Here is a 15,099-nt window from a genome sequence, read left to right as displayed (position 1 = left end):
GTAGGATCCTAACTATGGGAACTGTATTGTATTTGCCTTGGTGCGATATGGATAATTGGCCAGGCAGGTTCTATGTGGGTGCAGAATGTGAAAGCCGTGGGGAAGACAGGAGAAATGAGAGAGAGGGAAAATGGCAAAGCAACTGAGAAGATTACTGACTGATAAAGTGGGGCCTTTCAACATCCAACTAGTGCTTTTCCGGATGGGGAAGGGTCATTGTGCAGGCTCATACATGTGAGCATTGCCCTAAGACAGACACTGGGCAACTTTACAGTGGCTGTGTCTGGGCAGCAGAACTCTCAACTGCGGTGATGAAGTGGGAATTCTGTGTAATATTTTATGAATGCTTGGCAGGGCAGTGACTTACCTGGCTAAGGATTGCTACCCAATCAGTGCAATAAGATTACAAAGCTCTTCCGGGGGAGAGCTGAAGACATGTGTCACTTAACTGTCTAGGGTGGGATGAATGAGTTATTACAGGACTGGCTGGAGCTCACCTATATTAATGGAGGATCCTGAAAGACAATGGGAACCTCAGGGATTGAACAACTGACAACTAACCCTGGGAAACTTCAGCAGGCAGAACATGTGAACTTGGCAGGGGTCAGCAGGAGAAGGACAATGGACGGAGCAGTGATAGGAGTCTAGGACAAGAGCTGGCCTTTGGAGAGACACGAGAGCTCACCTGGGACTGAGAGACAAAGAGACAGAGAAAAAGTGGAAACCAAGACGGGTCCAAGCAGCATGGCTCATGGGAGCCCTGACTTGGCCAGTATGGACCACATCGTAATTTTGCTTCTTCTCTGTGCTAACTGAAGAACTTCCCGAAGGCGTGTTCCAGTTGACCAGTAAATCCTGCTGTGGTTTGAAAAGGCTGCCGGGTGTCACTGCAGATACTTGTTGAGGTGCATTGGTCCCTGATGAGTATAAACGTCTCTAAGCTGGGGTCTATCTCAGTTGAACCCACTGGGCAGAGCATATGGGGTGAAACAGGAGTGTTGGAGCCCAGAGGCTCTGTCTCGGAGGCGTTGAGGCTACGTGATCTACCTTTAAGGAAGTGTGGGACCCTTGCGGGGTCTGGCAAACTGAAGGGGTTCTTCCCCAGGATTGTTTAAAAGCTGGGGCATAGCACAGATCTTGTAGATCTGTGACACCTGCCAAGGCCCAGATGTGGTGCCTGTGACGTTGCACTCTACACGCTTTATGAATGTGAATAGGATGTAACTGGAATATGTTTGATGCAAAAGGTCTCTTGTAAGGTATCATTACAAAGCTTATAATCTACTGAATATATTCATCCTATTTCTATGAATGTTTCATTCTTGTATCTGAAACTAGAAATCTGAAGTATAACTCTGAGGTCCTACTGTAATTATGTAAAGTGTGGGCCATTAATGGTGGTGTAAAATCTTGATGACTCCCATTGACTTGGACAATGGACTGTAAATGGCTCTGTTTACCTGCAAGCTTGCCTGTGTACATGTAGGCCAGCCCATTGGTAATGAAAAATGAGGTCTTACAGTGAGATGTGACCATGTCACCTGATACTGGAATCCATCTCAAACCTGGTGCTTTTCCATTTAGAAGGAGGGGTGTGGATCCAGAGAGACAAAGGATTCCCACCTTGTGCCAAAGCTATAAAAGGGGGTGGAGCAGGACAAGGGTGGTCCCAGTCATGAGAAAGCCCCTGCTTTTCACCGAAGATGCCTGCTGGAACTAATAAGGATTGTACCGGGGAAAGGATTGGGCCCAGACTAGGAAAGAGTCTAGTCTGTGAAAGAAACCTATTGGAACATCTCTGGGGGTGAGAGATGTTCCAATACCTCTAATCAGTTTCCTAATGTATTAGGCTTAGACTTGCATGGTTTGTTTTGTTTCGCTTGGTAACTTACTTTGTTCTGTCTGTTATTACTTGGAACCACTTAAATCCTACTGTTTATACTAAATAAAATCACTTTTGTTTATTGATAAACCCAGAGTAAGTGATTAATACCAAGGGGAACAAACAGCTGTGCATATCTCTATTTCAGTGTGATAGAGGGTAAACAATTTATGGGTTTACCCTGAATAAGCTTTATACAGAGTAAAATGGATTTATTTGGGGTTTGGATTCCACTGGGAGCTGGGTGTCTGGGTGCTGGAGATAACCAACAACTGCCCAGCAGGTCACCTAAGGTCTGGAGCTTTGGGGGCATGGAGCAGACCTGGGTGTGTGTTGTAGCAGGCTAGCGTGTCTGGCTCAACAAGGCAGGGTTCTGGAGTCCCAAACTGGCAGGGAAAACAGGCTCAGAGGTAAATTCAGCACATCAGGTGACAGTCATAGAGGGTCTCTGTGACCGAACCCATCAAAGTGCCAATGTGCCAATAACTTGTGCCAATAACACAAGTTATTGTGCCAACAATAACAACAACAACAACAACTTGTGCCAATAACTTTTATTGGACCGGCTCCTGTTGGTGAAAGAGACAAGCGTCTCAGCTTACAGACAGCTCTTCTCTGTCAGATCAAACATTTCTCTCTCTCCAACAGAAGTGGGTCCAATAAAAGATATTGCCTCACCCACCTTGTCTCTCTAATATCCTGGGACTAACCCAGGTACAACAACACTGCATATACGAGGATCACTGTCACTTTTTGGAAAAACAACAAGGAGTCCGGTGGCACCTTAAAGACTAACAGATTTAAGGTGCCACCAGCCTCCTCATTGCTTTTGTGGATACAAACTAACGCGGCTACCCCTCTGATACTTGACCCTTTTTGGAAAGTTTTCTAGTATTCTGCCAGGACAGCACCTCTCAAAAATTGCTTGGTGCAGAAACATCACAGCTCCCGTATGGGTTTTTTCTCAGTGATATCCAGTGCACAGGGCTAGTTTGTAGACAGATGACTGGTTATTTCTGGAATAATTCTGAATGGGCCCAATTCCTGAGTCCTTTATTCTGTTTCTACTCAGTCTGTACAAAGCAAACTCACATTACAGTCACTGGCTGATTGCCCGAGTAAAGAACCCTGGGTTTTGCCCTTTGTCCTTGCCCTGCACCTCTACCCAGGGAAGATGGGGCTTAGTGACAGGAATGGACATAACTATGCGGGGCATGGAAAGACTCCTCCTCCTCTCCAGCCTTCAGCTCAGGGATGGGGAACAACCCTCACTTTATCCCCACTGCAAAAGTGCAGTTCCAGCGGAGACGCAGCAGCCGTTTTACAGAAAGGTGCACAGACGGGACGTCTGCTCTGATACCCCTTGGTTCGTGTGCAGCTCCCTCCTCCTGCTGAGGTTCAGAGGTGAGGGACGCCCTGCTGGGCACTTGCTGCGTGGGCAGCACCAGACATTGAGCCGTTGTTAGGACCAGGTTAGGGGGGTTACATCTGCAAGAGCCCACTGTATTTTACGTCTGCAGAGTTTCAAAGTCCTGGCAATGAAGTGCCTTTTTACTAAGTTCTTTTCTCCGATCTTTTTTATTTATTTTTAAAGACTAGGAAAGTGCATAAAACCCTCCCACCCCCGCTACTGCCCCTCCCCCCATGTTAAGAGATTTTCAAGGTTTGTCATTGAAACACTCAAAATCCAAGAAAGGGCCAAGATTAAACACAACCCTTAGCTACCATCACCATGGGGAGCTGGTAAAACTTTTGGAACTATAGGAAAATATCCTCTCTTCCATGTGCTATATTCAGAGGAAGATATTATTCCGACCAAATGTTAAGAAATGAGAGTTTAAAATAAAACTTATAAGGGGCCCGTAGTTGTAACGTTAACTATTAAGTCACAACAAATGTCTCCATAATATGATACTCTCTAGGCCAGATCTACAGGGTATCAGAGATTTTATAATTTTCTATTACTGGTTGGTCCAAAACATGAAAAGTAACAAAACAGGCTGGGGGTTTGGGGAGTGCTCTGAGCTAACTCTAATTCTGGTCAAGCCAGGAGGATCCTCCCATTTCCTGATCACCCTATAGGGGGGGGGGTCAGAATCTTCATAAATGCCCCACCCTCTGTGCATCTCCCCATCTCCTTTGGCTGGGCGTCTGGGTCTGGATTTGAGTCTAAGGGTAACATTTTCAAAAGTGCCTCAGTGATTTAGGGGTTTATGTGCCATTTTCAAAAATGACTCAGGATCAGATTTCAAAGGGCATTCAGCTGCATGGAAATGCACAAAGGTGCCTAGTGGGATTTTCCAAAACTCCTGGGAGTTTGGCACCAGGCACATTTGAAAATCCCACTGGGCACCTATCTGCAGGTTTAGACACCTAAATATCTTTAACAATCTGGCCTGTAGGCACTTAGGATCAATTGTCTTATTCAAAGTAAATGCCAGTTGGGCACCAAACTCTTGTTGGACTCTTTGGAATCCCAATGGAAAATCATATAAAAGTTTTAAACAGACGTTAATGGTTATAGATAAACAGACACATTATTGGGAAACAGGCAAGTTTGCTAATTCAATGATTTTCTTTAAAATTTTCCCTGATGATGGCTACGTTTCCAGCTCTGAGCCAGATATTTTCCCTCCAAAATGGCAGCTGCCAACTGCAGCCACAGGCTCCTGTGGGGCAGACAGCCCGAGCACGGCTAGTGCCCTCATGAACAACTGCATCCTAAAGAAACCTTCAGCCCTGCAGAGCAGGAAGCTCCTGGCTGGGTCACAGACCTCTCCCAAATGAGCCCTGACCCACTGGCCACGGGTCCCTCCCTGTCACTGACTCATATTCAGAAAACAAACTGCAAAATGGGAGCCATTCAAAGGGAAAGGAAAGACGTGGCATTGAAACAACTGGAAATGACATAACAAAAATGCTTCACAGTCACACAGGGGGATCCTCAGTGGCCAGAGACATGAACAGTAATAATTACAGTTCAGTAATAAAAATAATGACAGGACTTGCTCCGGCTTTTGTACATTTCTCGTTAGGGTCACAGGCACACGACGCTCTCTGAGTTCAAGCCCTTTTGTCTCAGGGGATTTGCCTTTTAGGACTGAGCTGGCTGATTCTTACCTGAACAGGTCACTCCAGCATCCTCTGTATGATCGCAGTTACTCTTATCCCATCCGTTGTTCCCGCAGTGCCAGAGAGCAGACTCAGTACCACGACAGGCAACTTCATCCAGCCAAATTTTTCCAGATCCTGGTCCAAATGGAGCCAAGCCAGGGGCACTGACAGCAACTCCACATCCCAACTGCTTACAGACAACTCCAGCATCTGCCATGTCCCAGCTATCATCACACACCGTCCCCCACTGATCCTGGTGTTTAACCTCCACTCTCCCGGCACAGGGGCTGCCTCCATCCGCCAGCCTCAGCTCGTCTGCACCTTCAAAGAGAGACACAGAGCAGGTCAGAGTGAGCAGGGAGCCCCCTCCCCAGCGTTATCACAGCAGAGGCCACACCCGGCAGCAGGGGATCCACGCCCAGAGCCAGGAGAATGGGACATGCCCAGAGCTGCCTCATGGCTCCACCTGATCCCATCTCAGGGCCTCACACTCAGAGCTGTCACTGCTGCAGCTCTCACCATTTTATCCCCACTCTGGTGATTTGGGGTGTTTTTACCCATCCTATGATAATACGTTGAAGGTGCCAACTCACTGAGTTTCCCTTATTCCAAATGGCACCATCTCCTGTCATTGTCACTGGGGCTGAAGCCAGCAAGATGCCGCTATGACGGGTTGGATCACAGAACCTCCCTGGGAGCTGCCACCTGATGTGCCCAGACTACTTCTGCCCATGCTTTCCCTGCCAGTTTGGGACTCCAGCACCCTGTCTTGCTGAGCCAGACACACCAGTCTGCTCCAACACAGATCCAGGGTCTGAACCACATGCCCCAAACTGCAAACTTAACTAAGAGCAGCTTACAGAAGTGTTCCTGTCCTTGACACTCAGATGCCCAACTCCCAATGGGGTCCAAACCCTAAATAAATCCATTTTACCCTGTATAAAGCTAATAAAGGGTAAACTCATAAATTATTCACCCTCTATAACACTGAAAGAGATATGTACAGCTGTCCCCCCCCGGCAAGTATTAATACATACTCTGGGTTAATTAATAAGTAAAAAGTGATTTTATTAAATACAGAAAGTAGCATTTAAGTGGTTCTAAGTAGTAACAGACAGAACAAAGTGAATTAACAAGCAAAATAAAATAAAACATGCAAATCTAAGCCTACTACCGTAATAAAACTGAATACAGATAAAAACCTCACCAGTTCCAGTACACTCTCTTTTACAGATTAGTCTCCTTCTAGTCTGGGTCCAGCAATCACTTACACCCCCTGTAGTTACTGTACTTTGTTCCAGTTTCTTTCAGGTATCTTTGGAGGTGGAGAGGCTCTCTCTTTAGCCAGCTGAAGACAAAATGGAGTTTTGGAGTCACCTGGGCAAGTCACATGTCCCTGCATGACTGAGTTCCTTACCAACCAAGACACATTCCTGGGAAAGCCCAGATGTGGATTGGCGTTTCCAAGTTCATTGTTGGCTTAAGGGCTTCTTTATTGGGCACTTACTGAGAATAGACCAACTGCTTCACTAAAACCTACTCAGAATCAAACAAGTATACAGCCAATATTCATAACTTCAAATACAAAAATGATACATGCATACAAATAGGATGAAGAGATTCAGTAGATCATAACCTTTACAGAGATATGTTACATGGCATATGTAGCATAAAACACATTCTAGTGATGTCATATATACATTTATAAGTATATTTCCATAAAGTCTTATGGGGGGCACCGTCACAGCCGCCATCTCCCTACAGTATGACAGCATACAGGATACAGAGGGACTTAGACAAATTGGAGGATTGGGCCAAAAGAAATCTGATGAGGTTCAACAAGGACAAGTGCAGAGTCCTGCACTTAGCACAGAAGAATCCAATGCACCGCTACAGACTAGGGACCGAATTGCTCGGTAGCAGTTCCGCAGAAAAGGCCCTAGGGATTACAGTGGATGAGAAGCTGGATATGAGTCAGCAGTGTGCCCTTGTTGCCAAGATGGCCAATGGCATTTTGGGATGTATACGTAGGGGCATTGCCAGCAGATCGAAGGATGTGATTGTTTCCCTCTATTCAACACTGGTGAGGCCTCATCTGGAGCACTGTGTCCAGTTTTGGGCCCCACACTACAAGAAGGATGTAGAAAAATTGGAAAGAGTCCAGCGGAGGGCAACAAAAATGATTAGGGGACTGGAACACATAACTTATGAGGAGAGGCTGAGGGAACTGGGATTGTTTAGACTACGGAAGAGAAGAATGAGGGGGGATTTGATAGCTGCTTTCAACTACCTGAAAGGGGGTTCCAAAGAGGATGGCTCTAGACTGTTCTTATTGGTAGCTGATGACAGAACAAGGAGTAATGGTCTCAAGTTGCAGTGGGGGAGGTTTAGGTCGGATATTAGGAAAAACTTTTTCACTAGGAGGGTGGTGAAACACTGGAATGCGTTACCTAGGGAGATGGTGGAATCTCCTTCCTTAGAAGTTTTTAAGGTCAGGCTTGACAAAGCCCTGTCTGGGATGACTTAGTTGGGGATTGGTCCTGCTTTGAGCAGGGGGTTGGACTAGATGACCTCCTGAGGTCTCTTCCAACCCTGATATTGTATGATTCTATGAGGGAATGAGGCCGCCCTGAGTAAAGCTGGCTGCCACTTCTCACTTAAAGCCCACTGGGATCATGGCTGTCTCTGTGTGGCTGAGGGGGTTGGAGAGGACCCAGGGACCGTGGTGGGCAGCAGAGACCCTGTGAAAGGAGGATGGGGAGAGTGAGGGGAGCAGGGCATTGGGGAGACAGGAGGCAGATTCAAGCGTTGCAAGGGAATGGGGTAAAGACAATAAGTCAGCCGGAGGGAGCGGTGGGGAGGGGGTTCTGGAGGAAGGGGAGGAAAGAGGGTGGGGAAGGGAGAGTGTCTGGAGCAGGGGGGCAGAAGGGACAGAAGGGAGGAAGGTCTGGAAAGGGGCATAGGAAGGGGCAGGAGCGAGGAGGTGGGACTGGACTGGGGGGCAGGAAGGAGGTTGGAAAGCAGGGGCAGGAGGGAGAAGTGGGGAGGGGATGGGTGTCTGCATTGGGAGTTAACAGGGAGGCAGGAAAGAGAGAGTCAGAAGGGAGGGGAGGGGACAGGGATCTGAAATTGGGGCAGGATGGAGGAGTAGAGATGGAGCACAGGGTGGTCTGGAGTGGGGAGCAGGGAGCATGGGGCTGGAGTGGGTTATTGAGCAGGGGGAAGGAGGGAGGGGAGGAGAAGGGGGTTTAGAAAAGGGAGTCTGCATGGCGAGAGGAAGGGGTCTGGAGTGGGGGACAGGAGTGAGAAGTGAGGAGGGGATGAGGAATCAGGGGCAGAGAGGAGAAAGGGGGCAAAAGGAGGCATTGGGGAGAAGAGGGGGTTTTATAAGGGGGGAAAGAGGAGGGAGGGGTGGGGAAGGGTGAACTTCTGGGGGAAGGAGGGAGGGGGTTTGAAGCAGGGCTGCAAGAGGGTGAGGAGGGGAGGGGTGTGGAGTAGAGGATGGGAGGGAGCTTGGAGCAGGGGCACATGAGGGAGGATTGGGGAGGATGGAGGAGTGGGGATGGAGTGGGGAGTCTGGTGCCAGTGGACAGGAGGTAGGGGAGGGGTTGTGGGGAAGGGGGACAGGAGGTAGTATTGGGGAGGGGAACGGAGTCTGGAATAGGCAGGGGATGGGGTTAGGAGTGGGAGGGGGCAGGAGCAAAGGGGACACAGGCAGGAGAGGGGAGGGGTCTCTAGAATGGGGGCAGTGCTTCCCGGTCTCAGGTGTCTCAAATCCCATTAGCATGAAGTGACCATTTCAACAGGAACTCAGCTAGCCAGATACCTACAGAAACTCCTTCCCACCCCTTTCTCATTATGTGATGCACAGCCTGGGTCCTTCCCACCCCCAACCCCCAAACAAGTGTCTTTTGCAGTGTGCCCAGAAGGTCAACAAATTTTGGCTATTTTGGCCCAAACAGGATAACAAGTTTCAGAGTCCTGGAGGCCTCACAGAGAACACCCTGCCAGCCACCCCTCTCCTTTATAAAAAGGGGGAACCAGCTCAGGTGTCCCTGCTAACCATAGCTGTGTCCGTATGGAGAGAGGTGATCTCTCAGGGAGGCTGGTCCCAGATCATTCAGGACTTTATAAATCATCACCAACACCTTAACCTCCACCCAGAGATGGGCAGCCAGTGCAGATCCTGCAGCACGGCTGTAACATACTCCCAGCATGATGCCCTGCTCAATGAGTTGCTGCCATTTTCATCAGCTTCGTTCTCTGAATGGTTTTAAGGTGCAGCCCCACATTAGGCTCATTTGAATAGTCCAATCTCAAGGTAACAAAAGCCTCGATAACAGTGGCAAGATCCAATCCCGAAAGGAAAAGTCACAAGCTCCTAGACTGGACTTCTACATAGAGTGCTTCCGCCGACGTGCACGGGCTGAAATTGTGGAAAAGCAGCATCACTTGCCCCATAACCTCAGCCATGCGGAACGCAATGCCATCCACAGCCTCAGAAACAACTCTGACATCATAATCAAAAAGGCTGACAAAGGAGGTGCTGTTGTCGTCATGAATAGGTCGGAATATGAACAAGAGGCTGCTCAGCAGCTCTCCAACACGAGTTTCTACAAGCCATTACCCTCTGATCCCACTGAGAGTTACCAAAAGCAACTACAGCATTTGCTCAAGAAACTTCCTGAAAAAGCACAAGATCAAATCCGCACAGACACACCCCTGGAACCCCGACCTGGGATATTCTATCTACTACCCAAGATCCATAAACCTGGAAATCCTGGGCGCCCCATCATCTCAGGCATTGGCACCCTGATAGCAGGATTGTCTCGCTATGTAGACTCCCTCCTCAGGCCCTACGCTACCAGCACTCCCAGCTACCTTCGAGACACCACTGACTTCCTGAGGAAACTACAATCCATCGGTGATCTTCCTGATAACACCATCCTGGCCACTATGGATGTAGAAGCCCTCTACACCAACATTCCACACAAAGATGGACTACAAGCCGTCAAGAACACTATCCCCGATAATGTCACGGCTAACCTGGTGGCTGAACTTTGTGACTTTGTCCTTACCCATAACTACTTCACATTTGGGGACAATGTATACCTTCAGATCAGCGGCACTGCTATGGGTACCCGCATGGCCCCACAGTATGCCAACATTTTTATGGCTGATTTAGAACAACGCTTCCTCAGCTCTCGTCCCCTAAAGCCCCTACTCTACTTGCGCTATATTGATGACATCTTCATCATCTGGACCCATGGAAAAGAAGCCCTTGAGGAATTCCACCATGATTTCAACAATTTCCATCCCACCACCAACCTCAGCCTGGTCCAGTCCACACAAGAGATCCACTTCCTGGACACTACAGTGCTAATAAACAATGGTCACATAAACACCACCCTATACCGGAAACCTACTGACCGCTATTCCTACCTGCATGCCTCCAGTTTTCACCCTGACCACACCACACGATCCATCGTCTACAGCCAAGCTCTGCGATACAACCGCATTTGCTCCAACCCCTCAGACAGAGACAAACACCTACAAGATCTCTGTCAAGCTTTCTTACAACTACAATACCCACCTGCAGAAGTAAAGAAACAGATTGATAGAGCCAGAAGAGTTCCCAGAAGTTACCTACTACAGGACAGGCCTAACAAAGAAAATAACAGAACGCCACTAGCCGTCACCTTCAGCCCCCAACTAAAACCCCTCCAACGCATTATTAAGGATCTACAACCTATCCTAAAGGATGACCCAACACTCTCACAAATCTTGGGAGACAGGCCAGTCCTTGCCTACAGACAGCCCCGCAACCTGAAGCAAATACTCACCAACAACCACATACCACACAACAGAACCACTAACCCAGGAACTTATCCTTGCAACAAAGCCCGTTGCCAACTGTGCCCACATATCTATTCAGGGGACACCATCACAGGGCCTAATAACATCAGCCACACTATCAGAGGCTCGTTCACCTGCACATCCACCAATGTGATATATGCCATCATGTGCCAGCAATGCCCCTCTGCCAGGTACATTGGTCAAACTGGACAGTCTCTACGTAAAAGAATAAATGGACACAAATCAGATGTCAAGAATTATAACATTCATAAACCAGTCGGAGAACACTTCAATCTCTCTGGTCACGCGATCACAGACATGAAGGTCGCTATCTTAAAACAAAAAAACTTCAAATCCAGACTCCAGCGAGAAACTGCTGAATTGGAATTCATTTGCAAATTGGATACTATTAATTTAGGCTTAAATAGAGACTTGGAGTGGCTAAGTCATTATGCAAGGTAGCCTGTTTCCTCTTGTTTTTTCCTACCCCCCACCCCCCAGATGTTCTGGTTTAACTTGGATTTTAACTTGAAGAGTGGTCAGTTTGGATGAGCTATTACCAGCAGGAGAGTGAGTTTGTGTGTGTATGGGGGTGGGGGGGATGTGAGAACCTGGATTTATGCAGGAAATAGCCCAGCTTGATTGTCATGCACATTGTGTAAAGAGTTGTCACTTTGGATGGGCTATCACCAGCAGGAGAGTGAATTTGGGTGAGGGGGTGGAGGGTGAGAAAACCTGGATTTGTGCTGGAAATCACTTTAGATAAGCTATTACCAGCAGGACAGTGGGGTGGGAGGAGGTATTGTTTCATATTCTCTGTGTATATATAAAGCCTGCTGCAGTTTCCATGATATGCATCTGAGGAAGTGAGCTGTAGCTCACGAAAGCTTATGCTCTAATAAATTGGTTAGTCTCTAAGGTGCCACAAGTCCTCCTTTTCTTTAAGCTCCTAGATGGGCACCAATGGTAAAAACCTGACTGTAAAAGTTACCACCCTCATTCCAGTTAACCCAGCTCCCCTGGTGAAGCACAGAGGAGACTTACCTGCTGTGTCCTGAAATGAGAGGAGAAGAAGCCACAGCACCGGAGTGGAGAGATGTCCCTTCATTGCCAGCCCGACCTGCTGTCCCCCCACTCACTGCACTGGCTGCACCTAAGCACCTGCCAGGGCTCCACTGTGTCTGACAAGTGACAACAAAGCAGTGGAAGGGAAATATATAGATTCAGAGGCTGGCATCAGCTGTGCAAAGGAACCAATAGCAAACCCATCTGCCTTTTTAGTTATTATCAGTGGTTTTATCTGGGACTTTATGCAGCTAAAACATCCAATAAAACTCGAAAGCAACAAACATCACCATATATGAGTGATGAGCCCCCTCCTGATGTCAGGTTTACCACAGCCTCAGATCATCGGGTAACCCCCAATCTCCGGAGCCGGAAGGAAAAGTTCTGCACAAACTGTAGCCGTGCTGTTTCTCGCCCTGATAGATTCTATATCATATTAAACATGAACTAGGAGACATTCGAGGCAGGCTATTTTATAAACTAGGAAAGAAATCTCTTGTGCCAAAGGTGATCATTACAAGACCAATTCCCAGTACAGGACATGCCCAATTACAGACAAGGACAACTCACTAGAACCAGGTTGTGTCGCTCAAATCAGCTTTATAGGAGAAGAATTACTCAGCAGCATCTGAAATATTGACAGTTCTTCTACTAATAGGCCTTGGGGCAGGGGGGAAAGTCGGCCGGTACAACATACCAGTAAAAAGTGGCTGCCGGTAGAGGCCCGTACACAGACGACGTTAAAGTGCTGCCACAGCAGCGCTTTAACATCATTGCCCCCACACCCAGGCTGCCAAAGGGGGGCACAAAAGGGGCAGCTGCCCCGGGGCCAGCAATTTACAATTTAAATCACTGACGGAGCCCCGGGCAGCACAGGCCAGGGAGCGCGGATGGGCTGGCTGGGGGAGGATGACCCCCAGCCCCACCCCTTCTGCCCATGGCCCCGCCCTTTCCAGGGGCCCAGAGTCAGGCCCCTGTACCGGTAAGGGCTTTATGTTACTTGCACCCTGGCCTTGGGGTTTCCTGTCTAGACCATGATTCGTAGTGGTAGAGGCAGAGCATAGGGCTTCCTGAGTAGGCCATGACCCTCTCTTGCAGTAGCAGGAGGTCCTGCACACACCATGCCCATTGGTGTTATCAGCAGCAGGATAGATAGTAGGATAGCATCAGTGCTATCAGCAGCACTTCGAAACAAGTGTACTTGATTCATGGGACACAGACAATTCAAGGAACAGGCACAAGGGAAGGGAAGAGCACAGAATAACGACTGGCTGGCACCGCACCTACCTCCTGCTCTTCCTCAAGAGAACTGCTATAAATACTTGGATTAAGGGAAACGTCTTTAACTTTTTACCTTTGCATTTTCTCCCATGCTGCCCTATCTGTATGGAGAAAACTCTCTCAGAAATTCTGTGGAACCAACACCTGATCCTCCTTCGAATCCCTCCTTGAGACTCCGCTCTGTTGTGATTCCAGAAAAACACTTGACAGTGAGTGACTCGCTTGGCAGATGAGGAGGTGTGGCTGTGCCTTTTCCCCATCCTTCCCTCTCCTTATTTTTTCTACACTCCCTGCCCCAATCATGCCATTCCTCCTCACTCTGCCCTCCAACTATTTAAACAAACAGTAATGACAAAACAGGAAATATCAACAAAGTAGTAGAAGGGTCCTACTGTCAATCAAACGTTAGTCCAGCCCCTTAACCCCTTAAGCCCTGCTCACCTGTCACCGAAAGTCCCACCCATGGGGTATTACTTCTGGGGTCAAGCTGGACACATGAACAGAAGCCAGGTGTCTCATGTGACCCCTCTAAGAACTCCTCCCACTGCCCTCTACCAATCAGGATGGGTTTTGCCCTGGTAGGACTGCACCAAGAGGTGATTTGACCAATCGGGGGGAGTTCCAGAGGGGGTTGACCCATCCAGAAGTGGGTTGTGTGACCCCTCTAACATCTTCTCCCACCGCCCTCTACCAATCAGGATGGGTTTCAGCTGCTGGGGGGAACCACCCTCGAGAGGATATTTGACCTATCGGGGGAACTCTGGGGCAGGGTGACCCATCTGGAAGTGGTTTGTGTGACACCTCTAGAAACTCCCCCCACCACCCTCTACCAATTGGGATGGGTTTTGTCCACAGAGGACTGCCCTGAGAACAGATTTGATCAAAATAGGGCAGGTTCTGGGGCAGAATGAACTGCCCAGAAGAGGGTCATGTGACCTCTCTAAGACCGCCTCCCACCACCCTCTGCCAATCAGAGTGCAGCACCACCGCCCCATAAGTCCCAGCACTGGGCAGAAGAGGCCATCTCTTACTAAGAACACGTGTTGTAGAAATCGTGGAAATGCTGAGAGGAAACATGGACTCCTTCACCACCCCCATGAAAACTTTGGACTTTCTTTTAGGCCCGACGGCCTTCGACCATCCACAGAGAAAGTGCTACATCAACGAGAATTCTGAGGAGGAGGAGGGAACAGTCAAGGGGAGCCCTTTGGTCCAGCCATTGATGGATATGCTGGAACCTGACCCCGAAACCCAGCTGCTCATGAGACACCCCGATAAGTGTGCTGGCCTCTCGTCGTCCACCCCCCGGAGGTGGAAGGCAAATGCAGCTCGGGTGAGTCACCGGCAGACAAGGTGAACGGAAAAGATGTCGCTCAGGTAAATGAACAATTTAGAAGTAACATTAGAGGATGTGTGTGTGTGGGCGTGTGTGTGTGTGTGTGTGTAATGGGGTTAGGAACTGGGCTTGTGTAAATCTAAAAACAAGCAGTGGGAACTTACACTTGTTTCTTTTCTGAAAATCTCTCAACAGCTAGAGGATGCCTTTCTCAAGTCCCTGGAGGCCCTGGACAGCGTTGCATCAAACAGCAAAGACGAACCAGGCCCGCCTTGTTTTTGTTCAATACCGACACAAATTGTTGAAGAGGACTCGGAGGATGACAGCTATGAGGAGTTTAAGAGGAGGCTTGGCATGGAACTAACTGAGCCAATGCCACGTCATGAGCGTAAAAAGTCATACTTTTATTGTACACATTGCAGTTTATGCTGTCCTTAATCACTGTCTTAGGGAAAGATTTTCAAAGATTGTGAGAGCTGTGTCATAGATGCACGAGGCCAGCGGCACCATGACTGTGTAGCCTGGATTTCAATGGATATAAACTGCAAGCTCCGGGGCTTGTGTG

General features: G+C 48.5%; 1 protein-coding gene across 1 annotated transcript in view; it reads right to left on the bottom strand.

Moving 5' to 3' along the window:
- The window catches only part of LOC140907321 (antigen WC1.1), a 48,190-nt gene extending 36,230 nt beyond the window's left edge, over positions 1-11,960 (bottom strand). Inside the window, exons 1-2 of the mRNA XM_078849006.1 lie at positions 11,897-11,960; positions 5,003-5,317 (exon numbers count right to left, since the gene is read on the bottom strand). Of these exons, the coding sequence (XP_078705132.1) occupies positions 5,003-5,317; positions 11,897-11,960 (379 nt within the window). The remainder of the gene's footprint in view (positions 1-5,002; positions 5,318-11,896) is intronic.
- Positions 11,961-15,099: the final 3,139 nt, after the last annotated feature.

The sequence above is a fragment of the Lepidochelys kempii genome, chromosome 1 (genome assembly GCF_965140285.1).
Source record: "Lepidochelys kempii isolate rLepKem1 chromosome 1, rLepKem1.hap1, whole genome shotgun sequence".
NCBI lineage: Eukaryota > Metazoa > Chordata > Testudines > Cheloniidae > Lepidochelys > Lepidochelys kempii.
This window is presented reverse-complemented; position numbering and strand designations above follow the sequence as displayed.